This window comes from Plecotus auritus (assembly GCF_963455305.1).
Source record: "Plecotus auritus genome assembly, chromosome: 3".
Classification (NCBI taxonomy): domain Eukaryota; kingdom Metazoa; phylum Chordata; class Mammalia; order Chiroptera; family Vespertilionidae; genus Plecotus; species Plecotus auritus.
In genome coordinates this window covers 91,014,556-91,030,651 of record NC_137772.1, presented here as the reverse complement: position 1 = coordinate 91,030,651, position 16,096 = coordinate 91,014,556, and the positions used below count along the sequence as shown (strand labels likewise).

The window sequence follows — 16,096 nt, the reverse complement described above, 5'->3', positions numbered from 1 at the left end:
AAAAGATGAAACTAGACCACCAACTTAACACCATATGCAAGAATAAACTCAAGATCAATAAAAGATTTCAATGTAAGGCATGAAACCATAAAAATCTTAGAGCAGAACATAAGCAGTAAAATCTCCGATATTTCATGCAGCAATATGTTTACAGATACATCTTCTGGGGCAAAGGAAAGTAAGGAGAAAATTAAAAAATGGGACTACATCAAAATAAAAAGCTTATGTATAGCAAAAGAAACCACCATCAAAATGAAAAGGAAACCCACTGTATGGGAGAACATATTTGCCAATGATATATCCAAAATATATAAAGTGCTCATACAACTTAACAAAAGGAAGATGAACAATCCAATTAAAAAATGGGCAGAAGACTTGAATAGACATTACTCCAAAGAGGACACACAAATGGCCAAGAGACATATGAAAAAATGCTCAAAGTCACTAATCATCAGAGAAATACAAATTAAAACCGCAATGAGTTATCACCTCACACCCGTCAGAGTGGCTATTATAAAAAAATCAACAAACAACAAGTGCTGGTGAGAATGTGTAGAAAAGGGAACACTAACTAGTGCACTGCTGGTGGGAATGCAGACTGGTGCAGCCACTGTGGAAAAAAGTATGGAGTTTCCTCAAAAAATTAAAAATGGAATTTCCGTTTGACCCAGTGATCCCATTCCTGGGAATATATCCTACCTCCCCCACCCCACAAAAAAAACAAAAACAATCAGGAAGAATATATGTACCCCTATGTTCACAGCAGCATGATTTATAATAGCTAAGATTTGGAAACAGCTCAAGTACCCATCAGTAGATGAATGGATAAAAAAGTTGTGGGACATTTACACTATGAAATATATGCAGCTGTGAAAAAGAGAGATCTCCTACCCTTTGGGACAGCATGGACTGGAAAATATTATGCTAAGTGAAATAAGCCAAACTGAGAAAGACAAATATCATATGATCTCACTTATTTGTGGAATCTAATGAACAAAATGAATCGACCAACAAAATAAGACCCAAACCATGGAGGCATGGAACATACTGACATGCCTCGATGTGGGGTTGGGGAGACGAGAAGAGATAAACCAAAGAAATTATATACTTTATGCATAGCCCACGGACACAGGCAATAGAGTGGTGGGGGTTAGGGATAGGAAGAGGGAGGGAAGGGGGGAATGGGAGATATCTATCATACTATCAACAATAAAAATATATTTTTAAAAAAATAGGTGTAATTTTGACTCATTCACACCAGATGGCTATTGTTGTGTTGGCTGTTGTCATTTTTTTATTTGACAATCTAAGGGAAAAGAAGTCAATACTCCTGGCTAGTCAGGCACTGCATGTTTTAAAAATTCTTGTGGCTCAGTAGTTGAAAATAGCTGAGTTAGACATTCATGAGATTTGCAAAATGCCACTCTTCCCACTAATTCTTTTTGGAAAACAGGTTTATGGATTTTTTAAAATTAAAATGTTATTTATATTAACATGTAATGTATAAAGGAGACCGAAAAGTTTGAGAAGCACTGTACTAAAGTGATATAAAATAATTACAATTATGATAGATATAAGGCTAAGTAAAATCTCCCTGTCCTATTGCAAGGCAATTAGTAATATGCATATGGTGATAATTTAGGTGACACAATGTAATTCAAGTATAAAAGCAGTAAGAAAATTCAACAAAGAGAATGGCTATAGTTTGAATGCTAACAAGCACACACATATACACATAAAGCTTAATTCCAACCTCTGAAAATTATATACATAATATTCCATTCTCAACAAATGGGGGATATGCACCAAGGTAATATTTCCCATAAGCACTCAAAAATTCAAGTTAAAATGAAAACATTACCTTTATTTATGCTTCATTTACCACACTTACTGGACAATAACATACAAGGCAGATTATAAATTCTACAGTATCAGTTTAGTTTTCAAAATGACTGGTAATTTAGCATCTTCAAAGAGCATTTCCATATATACATTTTTCTTCAAATACAAATAAACACATTCTAAGGCATATGTATATTGTTATATGCTGCCAAATTCAAGCTTGCAAGTAAATAAGGCAGGCCACCACCAAATAAATTCTCAAATACTTCCAATTAGCTCAGCAACTAGGTTATCTGGGGAATATATCTTACTAGTGGCCCTGTGCATGAATCTGTGCACGAGTAGCTTGCTTCCGCTTGCCTCAGCTGGCCACCGGGCCCATCTCCACTCGTAGCTCTCCGAGGCACGTAGCTTGCTGCCCCGCCCTCCTGTAGCTCTCCGCCTGCTGCCCCACCCTCCTGTAGCTCTCTGTGCTTATAGCTCGCTGCCCCACCCTCCTGCTGTTTGGTCATTATGTGATGGCATCCCAACCAATTTGCATATTACCCTATTATAAGTATAGATTATAATGTGCACAGTGACTAACCAAGTGTACAGCACACAGTGCTGAACTCATCTGATTAGCAAAGAGAAAAATAAAAAGATCACCTATACCAAAAAAAATATATGTAATGAGCAAGAAGTAAAGTGGGGAACAAAGGAATTTAATATTCACTTTTGAACCTCAAATGTAAGAAAAGGATATTAACTCTGAAGGATGAAAACCCACCCTTTTGTCACTAACAAATCACCCTACTTAAAAACGACTCTTAAAAAATACCGTTAGAGTACTAGTAATTCTTAGGAGAAAATAAAATATTTCAACACATGTTTGCTTTAACAAGCCCATCCATTATATGCCAGTCCTGTACTAGACACTGTGGAGAGAAGCATGAGGCATGGTGCCCTGCCCACAAGGTTTAATTAAGGGACAAAATAAGTATGCAAACCTTAGCGCCATACTAGTCCAGATGAAAGAAGAACCAACAAAGATTAGAGCAGTAAAGGGAATGATGGTTATGACTGTAAAAGGTAAACAAATCTCTGGGTGAAGAAAATCAAGAGGAAAAGCAGACAGGTATCAGGAAACGACTGTAAAAAATAAGGGATTCCGTCAGAATGAACTAGAAGAGGGTGGAGAGGATGGTGAAGTTTTCAAAGGACTGCTTTGGGTTAAATGGGATAAAGAAATGTGTATGTGTGATTTCTACTACAGAAATCACCAAATGAGGCAACTGACTACATGTGAGCATAAGAGGAGATTAATAATTATAATGGCCAAGAGAATGTATTATAGACAAAAATATGGACAGATGGAGAATAAAAGAATAAAGAAATGAATCTGATTTCATATCTTCTGGATTTAGTTGATAAAGAAATCCAAGTGGATTGTTTGTTAAATAAGCTGAAGATGATACTGGACATCAGATGAGAGACAAGGCTTTTGTCATTGCTACCACCCTGGTCCAGGTTTCTGTCTTCTCTCCCCTGGATTACTGCAATAGTCTCCAACTTCTACCCTTGCCTCCAATGTCTCTTGTCATGGGCCAGCCAGAGTGAGCCTTTATAATGTAAATCAGATCAAATCACTATTCTGTTCAAAACCCTCCAGTGGCTCCCCATTTCAATCAGAGTAAAATCCAAAATCCTTACAATGATTTACTAATTCCTTCATGATCTGCCACCACCAATCCCCTTCCTCTCTCCAGCCTAATAGCCTACTACTTATTCCTCCCCCTTGCCCATCTATCCTACCCACACTGATCTCCTTGCTACTCCTAGACCAGGGGTGGGCAAACTTTTTGACCCGAGGGCCACAATGGGTTCTTAAACTGGACCGGAGGGCTGGAACAAAAGCATGGATGGAGTGTTTGTGTGAACTAATAGAAATTCAAAGTAAAGAAGCGGAGGGGAGAGCAAGAGAACCCTCCGCTCTTTCGGCTCCGCGGGCCAGATAGAACAGCCGAACGGGCCGGATCCGGCCCGCAGGCTGTAGTTTGCCCACGGCTGTCCTAGAGCATGCCAGACTTGCTTCCACCTTAGGGCAAATGTGTTACTACCTCTGTCTTGAAAACTTCTAGTTGGCTAATTCCACATGGCTAACTCTTTTATAGGCATTCAAGACATTGTTTATACCCCATCTTCTCAATATGGGCCCAAGCTAACCAAACTATTAAAAATTACAAGCTCTACCCTAATACTCCTGATCCCACTTCCCTCTTTTTTCCCAGAGAACTTACACCTTATTATCGGCGATAGAACTTACTTATTATATTTGTTTGTTGCTGTTATTAAAATGAAAATACCATGAAGGCTGAAATTTTGGTTACTAGAGTATCTCAAGTCTAAATAAAAGAGGGCCTGCAAAAAAATCAATTTTTTAAGTTAATTAATAGCTACAGAGTGTTCAAATATAAGGAAAACTAACAGCAAAAGGTCACTATGTTTCTGTCAGTTCTAACTCTGCCCATTTTCCCCAATATTTTCTACCTTAGCAATGGTCTCTTATTCATCCAAACGTTCAAGCCAAAAAAGTCTAGAAACCATTCAAGACTTCTCACTCTTCCAACTCCCCACAATCAACTCATCACCAAAAGCTGTCAAATTACTTCTATCTCAAGACCGGCACTCCCCTTGTATCAGTTCAGACCTATTCATCTCTAAACTAAATTATGAAGTCCACAACTGAAGTTTCCACCTTAGAACTAACTGGAACTATTTACTAAATTTTAGATAGATATGACACAGTAGGAAAGGCGAGAAAGCAAAGTGAAGAATAGGATACTTGAAGGTGGGAAAAATGAATTTTATCTTCACTTTCTTTCCTTCTATTCATGCACACTTATTCATATACTTCAAGGTCCAGCTCAAATTTTATCTCTACTTTTGAAGCCGTTCCCTGTTCTTTCAGGCAAAGAGCATACTTTTTCTCTCTTTGTACATAACTCCACTAGAGTACTTTCCATAGCAATTGGGTTTTTTAAAAACACTATTCTTATTTATTTATTTTAATCCTCACCAGAATATATTTTTCCATTGATTTTTAGAGAGAGTGGAAGAGAGTGGGAAAGACAGAGAGAAATAGTGACATGAGAGAAACACAATTGTATGCCTCCTGCATATGCCCTGACTAGGGCCAGGGTTGGGGAGGAGGCCGCAACCAAGGCACATGTAGTATTATACTGGGCCTAGCATCCTATATAATAAAAGCCTAATATGCAAATCAACCAACCGGCAGAACGACTAGTCGCTATGACGCGCACTGACCCACCCGGTGGCAGACGCTCAACGCAGGAGCTGCTCCAAGCCTTCAGGCCGGAGGCCAGCCACAGCGGGTGCCAACGGGGGCCCCTGATTGCCCTGCCGGTCACCCCGCAGAGGGAGGTGACCGGTGGTGGTGGTGGGGCTGGCAAGTGGGCGGTGCCAGGCCGTCCAAGGCAGATACCAGTGGGTCAAACACCCCCCCACACCGATTGCCCCAAAGATCGGCCCTGATAGCCAGCCAGGCCTAGGGACCTTTCCCATGCATGAATTTCATGCACCAGGCCTCTAGTTTATAATAATAGAAGTGTAATATGCTAATTAGACCAGCCATCCTTCCGGATGAAGCCGGGGCTGCGAGGGCCGAGCTCCTTGCATGAATTTCATGCATCGGGCCTATAGTTAAAAATATTTGTTGGAAAGAAGGAACAACTCTTAGTCCAGAACTGGCAATTATAAGAAGAAAACCTAAGTTTGAACAAACAGGTGAAAGGGACCCCTCCCCCCAAAAAAGAAGTTATCTAGTTACCAATAAACAGTAGATAAAAATACTAAACTGAAGACCCAAGGGGAGAAAAAATGAAGGCCAAACACATGAATCATTTCCACCTAGCTAAGGTTAAAAAGATAGGGGTACTAGGTAATAATGAAAATATTTAATAAATATAGAATTTCACAGAGAAATGTGGAGGTAGAAGAGGGCTAACCCAAAATAGCCCTTAAAAAAAAAACATGTCACCCTGGCTGGGAGGCTCAGTTGGTTTGAGTGTTGTCCCATACATCAAAAGGTTGTGGGTTCAATTACTGGTCAAAGCACATACCTAGATTGTGGTACAATTCCTGCTCAGGGCATGTATGGGAGACAATTGATTGATGTTTCTCTCTCACATTGATGTTTCTTTCCCCCCTCTCTCTCCCTTCCTCTTACTCTCTAAAATCAATGAAAAAACACATCCTCGGGTGAGGATTAAAAAAAAAACACAAAAAATGTTCTCTCAGATAGGCATACTCAAATTAGACACAAATTAGTTGTATTCATAAAATGGTAGATTGTTTTCATTAAGAAAGCACTGTAAAACATACCATCATCCCCTTCTAATCCCATCCCCCAAAGACACTCAAATACATAGAATTCAATCATTAGAAAAACTGGCTCAAAAGGGGCCTCTCAAAAACCAGCCCAGTATGATAACAGAAGGAATGAAGTTATTAAAATTAAACTGAACACAATGGGAACTCTCCTTCCTAGGAGCACAATTACACCTTTCCCCTCTCCCTCCCCTTTCCCCAGGCCTGTTACTTTTGCCCCTCGCTCTCCTAAGCTCTAAGGGCCACTTCTTTCACCTCTGTAACTTGTTTCCTGAGCCCATTTCTTCTGCCACTCACTTTTTCTATCTCTGTGACTTCCTAAATAAAATTTCTCTTATTGAAATAAAAACACAACACAATGAACTTAGATTTAAATTCTTAGAAAATTCTGTTTTATAGACCTGTTGCACTAAAAATCAATGAAGAACCTAAAAAGTAATTTTTATAAGCAAATACAGTTGTATGCTTGAGGGAAAACTTAAAAATATTCAAGATAATGCCTACCTCATGTACATTTCACTGTAAAATAAACACTTAATGTAAAATGACTCAGTTACTTATACTTTGTCAGGTTCATGACAAACAAAAGTAACACTAGAGTGGTGGCTGTGAAGCTTTTTTTTGGGTCACAGACCTCTATGAAACTCCAATGAGAGCTATGGTCCTGTCCTGAAGAAAAACATGAGATAGAGTCTGGACTCTCGGGCGGAGACTCGGGAGCCCGGGAAGGCAGAGGTCTGAAGGCATGCGCGTGCCAGTGCGCACAAAGGCTGCGTAGGTTGCCACAGGCTTTCCCTAGTGGAAGGGAGTCAGAGGCTCCTGACTGCACTGAGCCCCAGTTCTGACTGCACTGAACCCCAGTTCCAGGCGAGCCCCTGGGGACCCACGCTCTTGTGGGGGGAATCTGGACTCTCGGGCGGAGACTCAGGAGCCAGGGAAGGCAGAGGTCTGAAGGCGCGCGCGTGCGCGCAAGGGCAAGGCTGACGGGAAGCCAAGACTGTCTGCTCCGCCCTGAGACTCCACCCCATCCAAGCTGAGCACAGAGGCTATTGCAATTTGGCAAGTCTAATCCTATAAGGCTGTCTCCAGCACCGAACTTCTCCCAGCATAGACACAGCTGATCCTTACAGCCAACTGGCCTGGAGGTCAATTCTTCCCAGTGATACCAACAACAATCAAGACTTAATTACAACAAGGCTGTACACACAGTCCACAAAGGGGTGCACCAAGAGTGTCCACCTCAGGTTAACTGGGGAGGCCGACCCACTGGGCCATATAGGAAACCTAGCACACAAATCTACCCTACCAACTCAGGGAAGCAGTAAAAATGCAGCGTCAAAGAAACAGATCACAAACGAAAAGAAATGGAGGAAAACAAACGACTGGATATAGAATTCAAAACCACGGTTATAAGGCTTTTCAAGAATATCCTAGAAAAGGCCGATAAATATAACGAGACCCTCGAAGATATGAAAAAGGACCAACTAGAAATTAAACATACACTGACTGAAATAAAAAATATTATACAGAGACCCAAAAACAGACTAGAGGAACACAAGAATCAAGTCAAAGAATTGAAATACAAAGAAGCAAAAAACACTCAACTGAAAAAGCAAAAAGAAAAAAAAATCCAAAAAGTTGAAGATAGTGTAAGAAGACTCTGGGACAACTTCAAGCATACCAACATCAGAATTATGGGGGTGCCAGAAGAAGAGAGAGAGCAAGATACTGAAAACCTATTTGAAGAAATAATGACTGAAAACTTCCCCCACCTGGTGAAAGAAATAGACTTACAAGTCCAGGAAGCCCACAGAACCCCAAACAAAAGGAATCCAAAGAGGACCACACCAAGACACATCATAATTAAAATGCCAAGAGCAAAAGACAAAGAGAGAATATTAAAAGCAGCAAGAGAAAAACAGTTAATTACCTACAAGGGAGCACCCATACGACTGTCAGCTGATTTCTCAACAGAAACTATGCAGGCCAGATGGGAGTGGCAAGAAATTTTCAATGTGATGAGTAGCAAGAACCTACAATCAAGATTACTCTACCCAGCAAAGCTATCATTCAGAATTGAAGGGCAGATAAAGAGCTTCACAGATAAGAAAAAGCTAAAGGAGTTCATCACCACCAAACCAGTATTATATGAAATGCTGAAAGGTATTCTTAAAGAAGAGGAAGAAGAAAAAAGTAAAGATAAAAATTATGAACAACAAATACATATCTATCAACAAGTGAACCTAAAAATCAAGTGAATTAAAAACCTGAGGAACAGAATAATCTGGTGAATATAATAGAATCAGGGGCATAGAAAGGGAGTGGAATGATAATTCTCAGGGGGAAAGGGGTATGGGGGGTTCAGGAAGAGACTGGACAAAAATCATACACCTATGGATGAGGACAGTGGGGGGGAGGTAAGGGCAGAAGGTGGGGTGGGAACTGGGTGGAGGGGAGCTATGAGGGAAAAAAGGAGAAACAATTGTAATAATCTGAATAAAGATTTATTAAAAAAAAGAAAAAGAAAAACGTGAGATATACATATATACCTAGGATTTTAAATATGTCATAGCAATCACAGAGCCATGGAACTCAGTTGTAGAACTGATGCCTTAATGAACAGAAATAGCAAACAATGTAAGACTCCTCAGAAAAGAAAAGAAAATTAATAACAACTCCAGAGATTTTTTTTCTCAGTCATCCAATCAAAAACACTGAATATAAAAATCTCTATTGGCTGGATTTTATCAAGTGATATATACCCAAATAGAGCATGCACATGCCTTAAAATAACCTTGAAACCTAAAGTGTTTAAAAATAACATCTGTTATTATTAGTAGTAATAGTTATTGAGCATTTATTAAATACTGTATTGTCTTGTATTTTAAATATACTTATGTTTATACATAAATGTAAATCATTGTTATTCTCATTTCACTAATATGGAAATTAAAGCACAAAAAAGTACAAAGAGTGGCAAATAACAGTGACACAAAACAAAAATGATTAATGAGATTAAGAAGGAAAAAAATTCCTGATAGTGTATACCATCTAATAGCAACTTGGACCTGTATTTGGGTTAGCACAGTTCTACAAAGCAGATCATATTGTCCAAACTTAAGGGTGACAATCTTGATCCCTTTCCATTCTTGGCAAGATAATCCTTATACCAGCGGTTGCCAACCGGTGGTCCGCAGACCAATGGTGGTCCATGAGGTCCGAAAGGTTGGTGACCGCTGCCTTATACCATATTCACTTTGAAGTATACTGTAACCAAAAATGTGAACAAAAAATGTTCAAAAAGAGTATAACACAAAGGGTTTATAAGATTAACTAACAATGGAAGATTAATTCTGAGGATAACAAAACTTAGCTTTCTAAATTACTATCTTTTGTGTACCAGCAATAAATCATGCTTTGGAAAAACTAGCAATATAATAAGATGTAAAAATTCTGAAATAGAGCACCTTATTCTACAGGGGAAATTCAAGCTCCACTACCTCAAACTTTCTTCAAGGCTCTGCCTCCTTTTTACCATCTTGGTTCCATGTCTTTTCCATTCCAGGATAATCACAAAGGTAGATAAAATCTTGCAGGTTCAATGGATCTTACTAAAGCCCATCAATCACAAGACAAATTTTAGATTCCCCTGGATATGCCTATGCTATGTCCTGCACAATGATGCATACAATAAATATCTGTTGAATGGTCAAATCTTCTCCATGAGAAAATGCCTGTGTTTTTAAAAAAATGTCTTTGATTTTAGAGAGAGCAAAGGGAGAGGAAGAGAGGAAGGGAGAGAAAGAGAAGGAGGGAGAGAGGAACTGAAGGAGACAGAAAGAGAGAGAGCCATCAATGTGAGAAACATCAATGAGCTGCCTCTTGCACGTATCCCAACCCAGAACCGAACCTGAATCCACAATCTGGGTATGTGCCCTAATTGAACCAGCGACCTTTCAGTGCATGGGAAGATGCTCAACCAACTAAGCCACACCAGCCAGAGCAGAAAATGCATATGTTTAATATTTTCTACCTCCCATAATACTACATTACAAATTACAATAGCATCAGAATAATGCAATAAACAATTCTTTTATGTTAAATCACATTACTGAAAAGTTTTAATTTACCATTTTTTAGATTCTATGTCCAAAGGGAAAAAAAGAAAAAGACTAATTTTGAAAAATCAATTTATGCAGTTATTAGTAAACCAAGTCACTACAAAAATTTTATCTGAACATAATCCTTTTTTAAAACAATGATGTTCTTAATACTATAAATTGTACAGCTTTCTTTGTAATGTTTAATAAAGATACGACAAAATCATGGATCTTTTCTTTTATATCACCAAAAAACTTTTTGATACATATGAGAAATCAGCTCCACTAAATAGGTGGCTTGCTGCTTCAATAGCAATATTCTAGATTCAGTGAAGGTTAAAAACCAAGAAACTATGAAAATAAACATATATTCATATACATTTGCTGCAAAAAAGTTCCCTCTGTATTAAAATCACAAGCTGAAACACTTGCTCCTGAGTCACTGAACTGATTAAAATATCTCATACCAAACACACAAAATTAAACTATATTTTACACAGAGCTTCCTGGAAGTCAGTACCAATTTTAAAAAGTTAATCTCTGCCTTATACAGACCCTCTTAGCATAGAAAGCATATAAGAGCAAAAATTAAGACTAAAATATTCCCTAATTTCAAGCAGCACTAAAAAAAAAAAAAAGTTATAGCCCTAACCGGTTTGGCTCAGTGGATAGAGCATCGGCCTGCGGACTGAAGGGTCCCAGGTTCAATTCTGGTCAAGGGCATGTACCTTGGTTGTGGGCACATCCACAGTAGGGGGTGTGCAGGAGGCAGCTGATCGATGTTTCTGTCTCATCAATGTTTTTCTAACTCTTTATCCCTCTCCCTTTCTTTCTGTAAAAAAAATCAATAAAATGTATTTTTAAAAAAAAGTTATAACTGCTGAATATCCATTTACCAAAACAGGCAAGGATGACCTTATCTTGGCAAAACTCAGAATACTGTTTCTTCAACATCCTAGAAGACAGCTTGATGTACCACACTTTTCCACCTGCTTTGTTCTATTTCTTTATGCCCCAAGTGGAAATTAAACAGTTCAAGTAACAGCAAAATTCATCAATCACGGTAAAGAGAAGTAGCATGATATGAATAACAGAGGTAGAACAATAGGTGGAACAGCCTTGGTAATGACCTTAGAGTGCATGTTGAGACAGAAAATTTATTCAACATGTACAGGAATTACATTAAATAATTCTATTCTCACTTACCTGATGAGCTCTCAGTAAATACTGTTAATGTTTGTCCTCCAACACTTTGCAAGACAAATGGATGTTCTCTAGGAGCGCTTACTGAAGCTGGTTTTCCACCAATATCATGAATATTTGCAAGATCCTCATTCAAAGTAAATGACACCTAATAGACACATTAAGTAAAGCTTATTACAATACTTTGTATTCAAAAGTACAGAAATTCTGATAAGTCAAATAATTTTTTAAATATGAATTTCTTCCAGTCATTTAAGCATTTTTTTAAACTTTATCCAAAATTTTAATACTTAGTCATAAAAAGAGACTATTCCCATTTGTCAGAGTAATGGGGCTAATCTACCATTATAAATTCAAATAGCTTTTAAATGTTTTCTCTGGTCTATGGATGAAGAAATTCTATTTCAAAAATAGAAATATAATGTTTACCCCTAAGGTCTTTGAGGTCAAGAGACCATGCCTTGTTATATTTACATCCTTAAGATATATACATCTCCTACCTAGACAGTGCCTAGCACAGAGAAGGAAAACAGTATTTGCTGAATGAGTGAATATTTAAAGTAAATTAAGAAAGCAATTGTGAAGGGGGAAAAGTAAGCTACTTAGAAAGCTTAAACATTCCCATAAACAGAGGATACATTTCCTTTTTAGGTCTTAATAACTACTGTGATTACATGGTGCTGTTTTATTTTTGAATCTTTTAATAAGTACAACTGAATATTGACAAGGATAATTTAATGTTGAGGTTTAGGAAAAAAAGACATAGTATGCATTCTTTCAAAATGATTTTTACTACATACTAGATCTCACCAAAAGAGTATCAAATATTACATCGAAGGGATTTATAAACAAAATACTGATCTCCCAACCACGGAGGAAGATTATTCAGTATTTATTAAATATCTCTCTGCTGTGTGCTAGGTACTGAAAATTATGTCTTGGACTTAATGGGTCAAAATCTAAAGCCCTCAAAGATCCAAATCAAATGCCTCTGCCACACTGAAATAATGTTAAAATATTAATGAAGTAATACTAACTTCCATAAACACTGAGAGAGGGAATATTTTAGGTCAAAGTAGAAAAATGCTAAGGAAGAACAACTAGAAAGGAGCCCATTCATTCACACACGAGTTGCATTTATACTACTACTAGTGGCCCGGTGCACAAAATTCATGCATGGGGGGAGGGAGTGTCCCTCAGCCTGGCCTGCACCCTCTCCAATCTGGGACATCCCTCTCACAACTCCTAACCTCTCGCCTGCCTGCCTGCCTGCCTGATTGCCCCTAACTGCTTCTGCCTGCCAGCCTGATCGCCCCCTAGCTACTCCCCTGCCAGCCTGATTGACACCTAACTGCTCCCCTGCTGGCCCAATTGCCCCCAATTGCCCTCCCATGTCAGCCCGATCGCCCCCGACTGCCCTCCCCTGATGGCCCGATTGCCCCCAACTGCCCTCCCCTGCCACGACCTGCCTTCTCTTCCAGGCTCCACCTCTGCTGTGCGCGTGGCCATCTTGTGGCGGCCATCTTGTGACGACGTCGTGCGTGAGGGCCACCTAGGCTTTTATTAATATAGATGTGTTCCTGACCATTAGCTACTAGTTTGATGTGGAGTTTTCCAGAATACACACACCACCCTCCCTTTGCTATTACTAATGCATAGTAAAATAAACTCATGTTTTAAATAAAGTTTAAACAGAAATAATCTTACCTCAGTCCTTCCTTGATTCCTTAAAGAGAGAAAAGGAAAAAAATTTTAATTACTTAAATTTCATGTTTTTCTTCCAAATTTATGCTGAAAATTTAAAGAAATAACACTACTGCATATTTCCATAAACTATTACAGTGGTCGGCAAACTGCGGCTCGCGAGCCACATGCGGCTCACGAGCCGTGGTTTGCCGCTCTGTTGACTAATGCGTTTGCTGACCACTGGGATAGGGGCTTAATCACAAGGAACAACAGCCTGTAATTACTGGAATCGAGAGTCTAGGTCAGTGGTCAGCAAACTCATTAGTCAACAGAACGGCAAACGGTGGCTCGCGAGCCGCATGTGGCTCGCAAGCCGCAATTTGCCAACCACTGAACTATTATATTTACAGAGCTTAATATTTACCCATGGCTCTCTTCAACTATCCTATCTGTAATTCTATAAGAAAAACAAGTCTCATTAACTCCATATGAGTATTTTGTTAAAAATTTGTATCACTTCATACTATAACAATCTGCCCTAATAATAAGTTATCCAAATAATGATCTGATTACAATTATTATCTTTATTTCTGAGCATTTTTTAGCATTCAGCAGCATGTGAATATATGTTTAATACAGATATATGTTATTACTATTTATTTTATCAAGCTGAAGATGTTTCACTTACCTAACAAAATCTTAAAGATCAAAATCAAATTTAACAATATTTTAAAATTACAAGCAATTTTCTACACTATAAAAACAATCTATGGCCTGGCCTGTGTGGCTCAGTGGTTGAGCATCAAGCCATGCACAAAGAGGTCAGAGATTCGATTCCAGGTCAGGGCACATGCCCAGTTTTGATCCCCAATAGGGGGCATGCATGAGGCAGCCAACTGATGATGTTTCTCTCTCATCGATGTTTCTCTCTCTCCCTCTCTTTCTATTAAAAAATCAATAAAAACATATTAAAAAGAAAAAAGCCCCAAACATAAATATACAGACAAGTCAAAATAAGTTTTAAAATAGCCATAATTCCACTGTTAACATCTTGGTACAATAAATATCCTTCCAGACTATTTATGTGTTTGAATGACATGTTTTTAAATGTCTTTTTTACAAATCTTCAATCAATGTAGACTTTACATAATAGCCTAATTTTAAAGAACATGTATTAAATTCTTACTATATGCAAAATATTAAGTATAATGTCCCTGTCTCCAGCCAGAAGAAGATATAAAAGCTATTAACATTTAATTAAGAGAGCCACAATGTGCCAGGATCAGATGAACTGAGTGAGGGATGAGGTCAAGAGCATGCGAGCATTCCAGGCTAAGAGAATAATCCATCTGAACACTAGAAATGAGAAGTTATCTAATACATTCTTCCAAACATCAATGCGTAGGCTGGAGTCAGGTAGTAAAGAGCCTCTTAGGCCAGACTAAGGTGTCCAGAATCTTAAGACAGATTTTACTGGAGGACTTCTCAGAGTCTTTAATATATTAAAATGCAATGTCAATCTTCTTTTTGTTGGAGAAGTATCTAGAATACAGGTGAAAAAATTTTAAGATTTCACATACGAATATGAATTTCCAGCTTCTCTTAAAGATTTAAAAGGTTTGGCAACAATATACCCCTAATTCAGCTCTCAGTAAATACAGATAAGCAGGCACTACAGTCCCTTCCCTATCACTCCAGAACTTGGTTTCTAGAGGCATTTAATTTAGCTACCTTTAAAAGAGAGGCACTGTAGGCAAAGCAAAGGCAAAGATGCAGAAGGTACAGTACTTGCATAATGTTTACTGAATTGACTTGAGGCTAACGCAAAAACCCAGGTAAAAGGTAATGAAAGCTTGAAATGGGTTATGGTAGAATGCAAGGAGGGTCGCACAGGAGCCTACTAGAGAAAGTTTCCACTGGCTAAATTTTGGACAATTTGAACATCAGAATAAATGATGATGATAACAAACCATAGCCCACTGAATAAAACTGGGATCCTTAAGTTTATACTAAAATCCTCTATAATAAACGCCCAGCGACAGAACAGTGGAATGACCAGAATGACTAGTCAACCAGTCACTATGATGCGCACTGACCACCAGGGGGCAGACTCTCAAAGCAGGAACTGCCCCCGGTGGTCAGTGCGCTACCACAGTGGGAGCGCTGCTCGGCTGACCAAGATGAGTGGGTGCTCCTGCTGCAAACCCCGGGCCAACAGGCAGGAACCCCTCTTCAGCCACAAGATTCTCTTAAGAAATTCTGGTGGTTTACTTTTTCTTCAACTACCATTGAGGAAACTGATTTGAATACAGCATTTCAAGTCACCTCTACTGAGGATCTTAATTGAAAGACTGGAATGAGAAAAACAAGGAATAGAGGTACTGGTCATGTACCCTAGAAAGAGAGAGAAAAACACACACAAAATATTCTATCTGTATGGGGCTTTGGGTGACCCATAGAGGGGTCAATAACACCAGCTGATACAATCAAACTGGTACTACATGAAAGAACACAGACACACACACCCACACACACACATACTTGTTAATATTAAGGGCACACACTTGTTAATATATTAGATGCAACTATGTAAACCATCTGCTTTAAACTAAGAGAGAAAAAGAGCTAGGAATATTCTTTTCATTTCTTTTTTGTTCCTATTGTTAATTCTCGCCCAAGGATATTTTTTCCCTTAGATTTTTTTAAAGAGAGTTGAAGGGAGGGGGGAGAGACAAGAGAGAAAGAAACATCAAAGTGAGAGAGACATATCCATTGGTTGCCTCCCACATGTGCACTGACTGGCATCAGAGATGGAGACTGCAATCAAGGTATGTGACCTTGACCAGAATCAAACCCACAACCCTTCAGTCCATGGG

At 38.7% G+C, this 16,096-nt stretch overlaps 1 protein-coding gene across 1 annotated transcript in view; it reads right to left on the bottom strand.

Moving 5' to 3' along the window:
• The window catches only part of GTF2F2 (general transcription factor IIF subunit 2), a 166,374-nt gene that overhangs the window by 133,580 nt on the left and 16,698 nt on the right, over positions 1-16,096 (bottom strand). Inside the window, exons 3-4 of the mRNA XM_080658624.1 lie at positions 13,242-13,260; positions 11,538-11,682 (exon numbers count right to left, since the gene is read on the bottom strand). Coding sequence (XP_080514750.1) covers positions 11,538-11,682; positions 13,242-13,260 — 164 coding nt within the window. The remainder of the gene's footprint in view (positions 1-11,537; positions 11,683-13,241; positions 13,261-16,096) is intronic.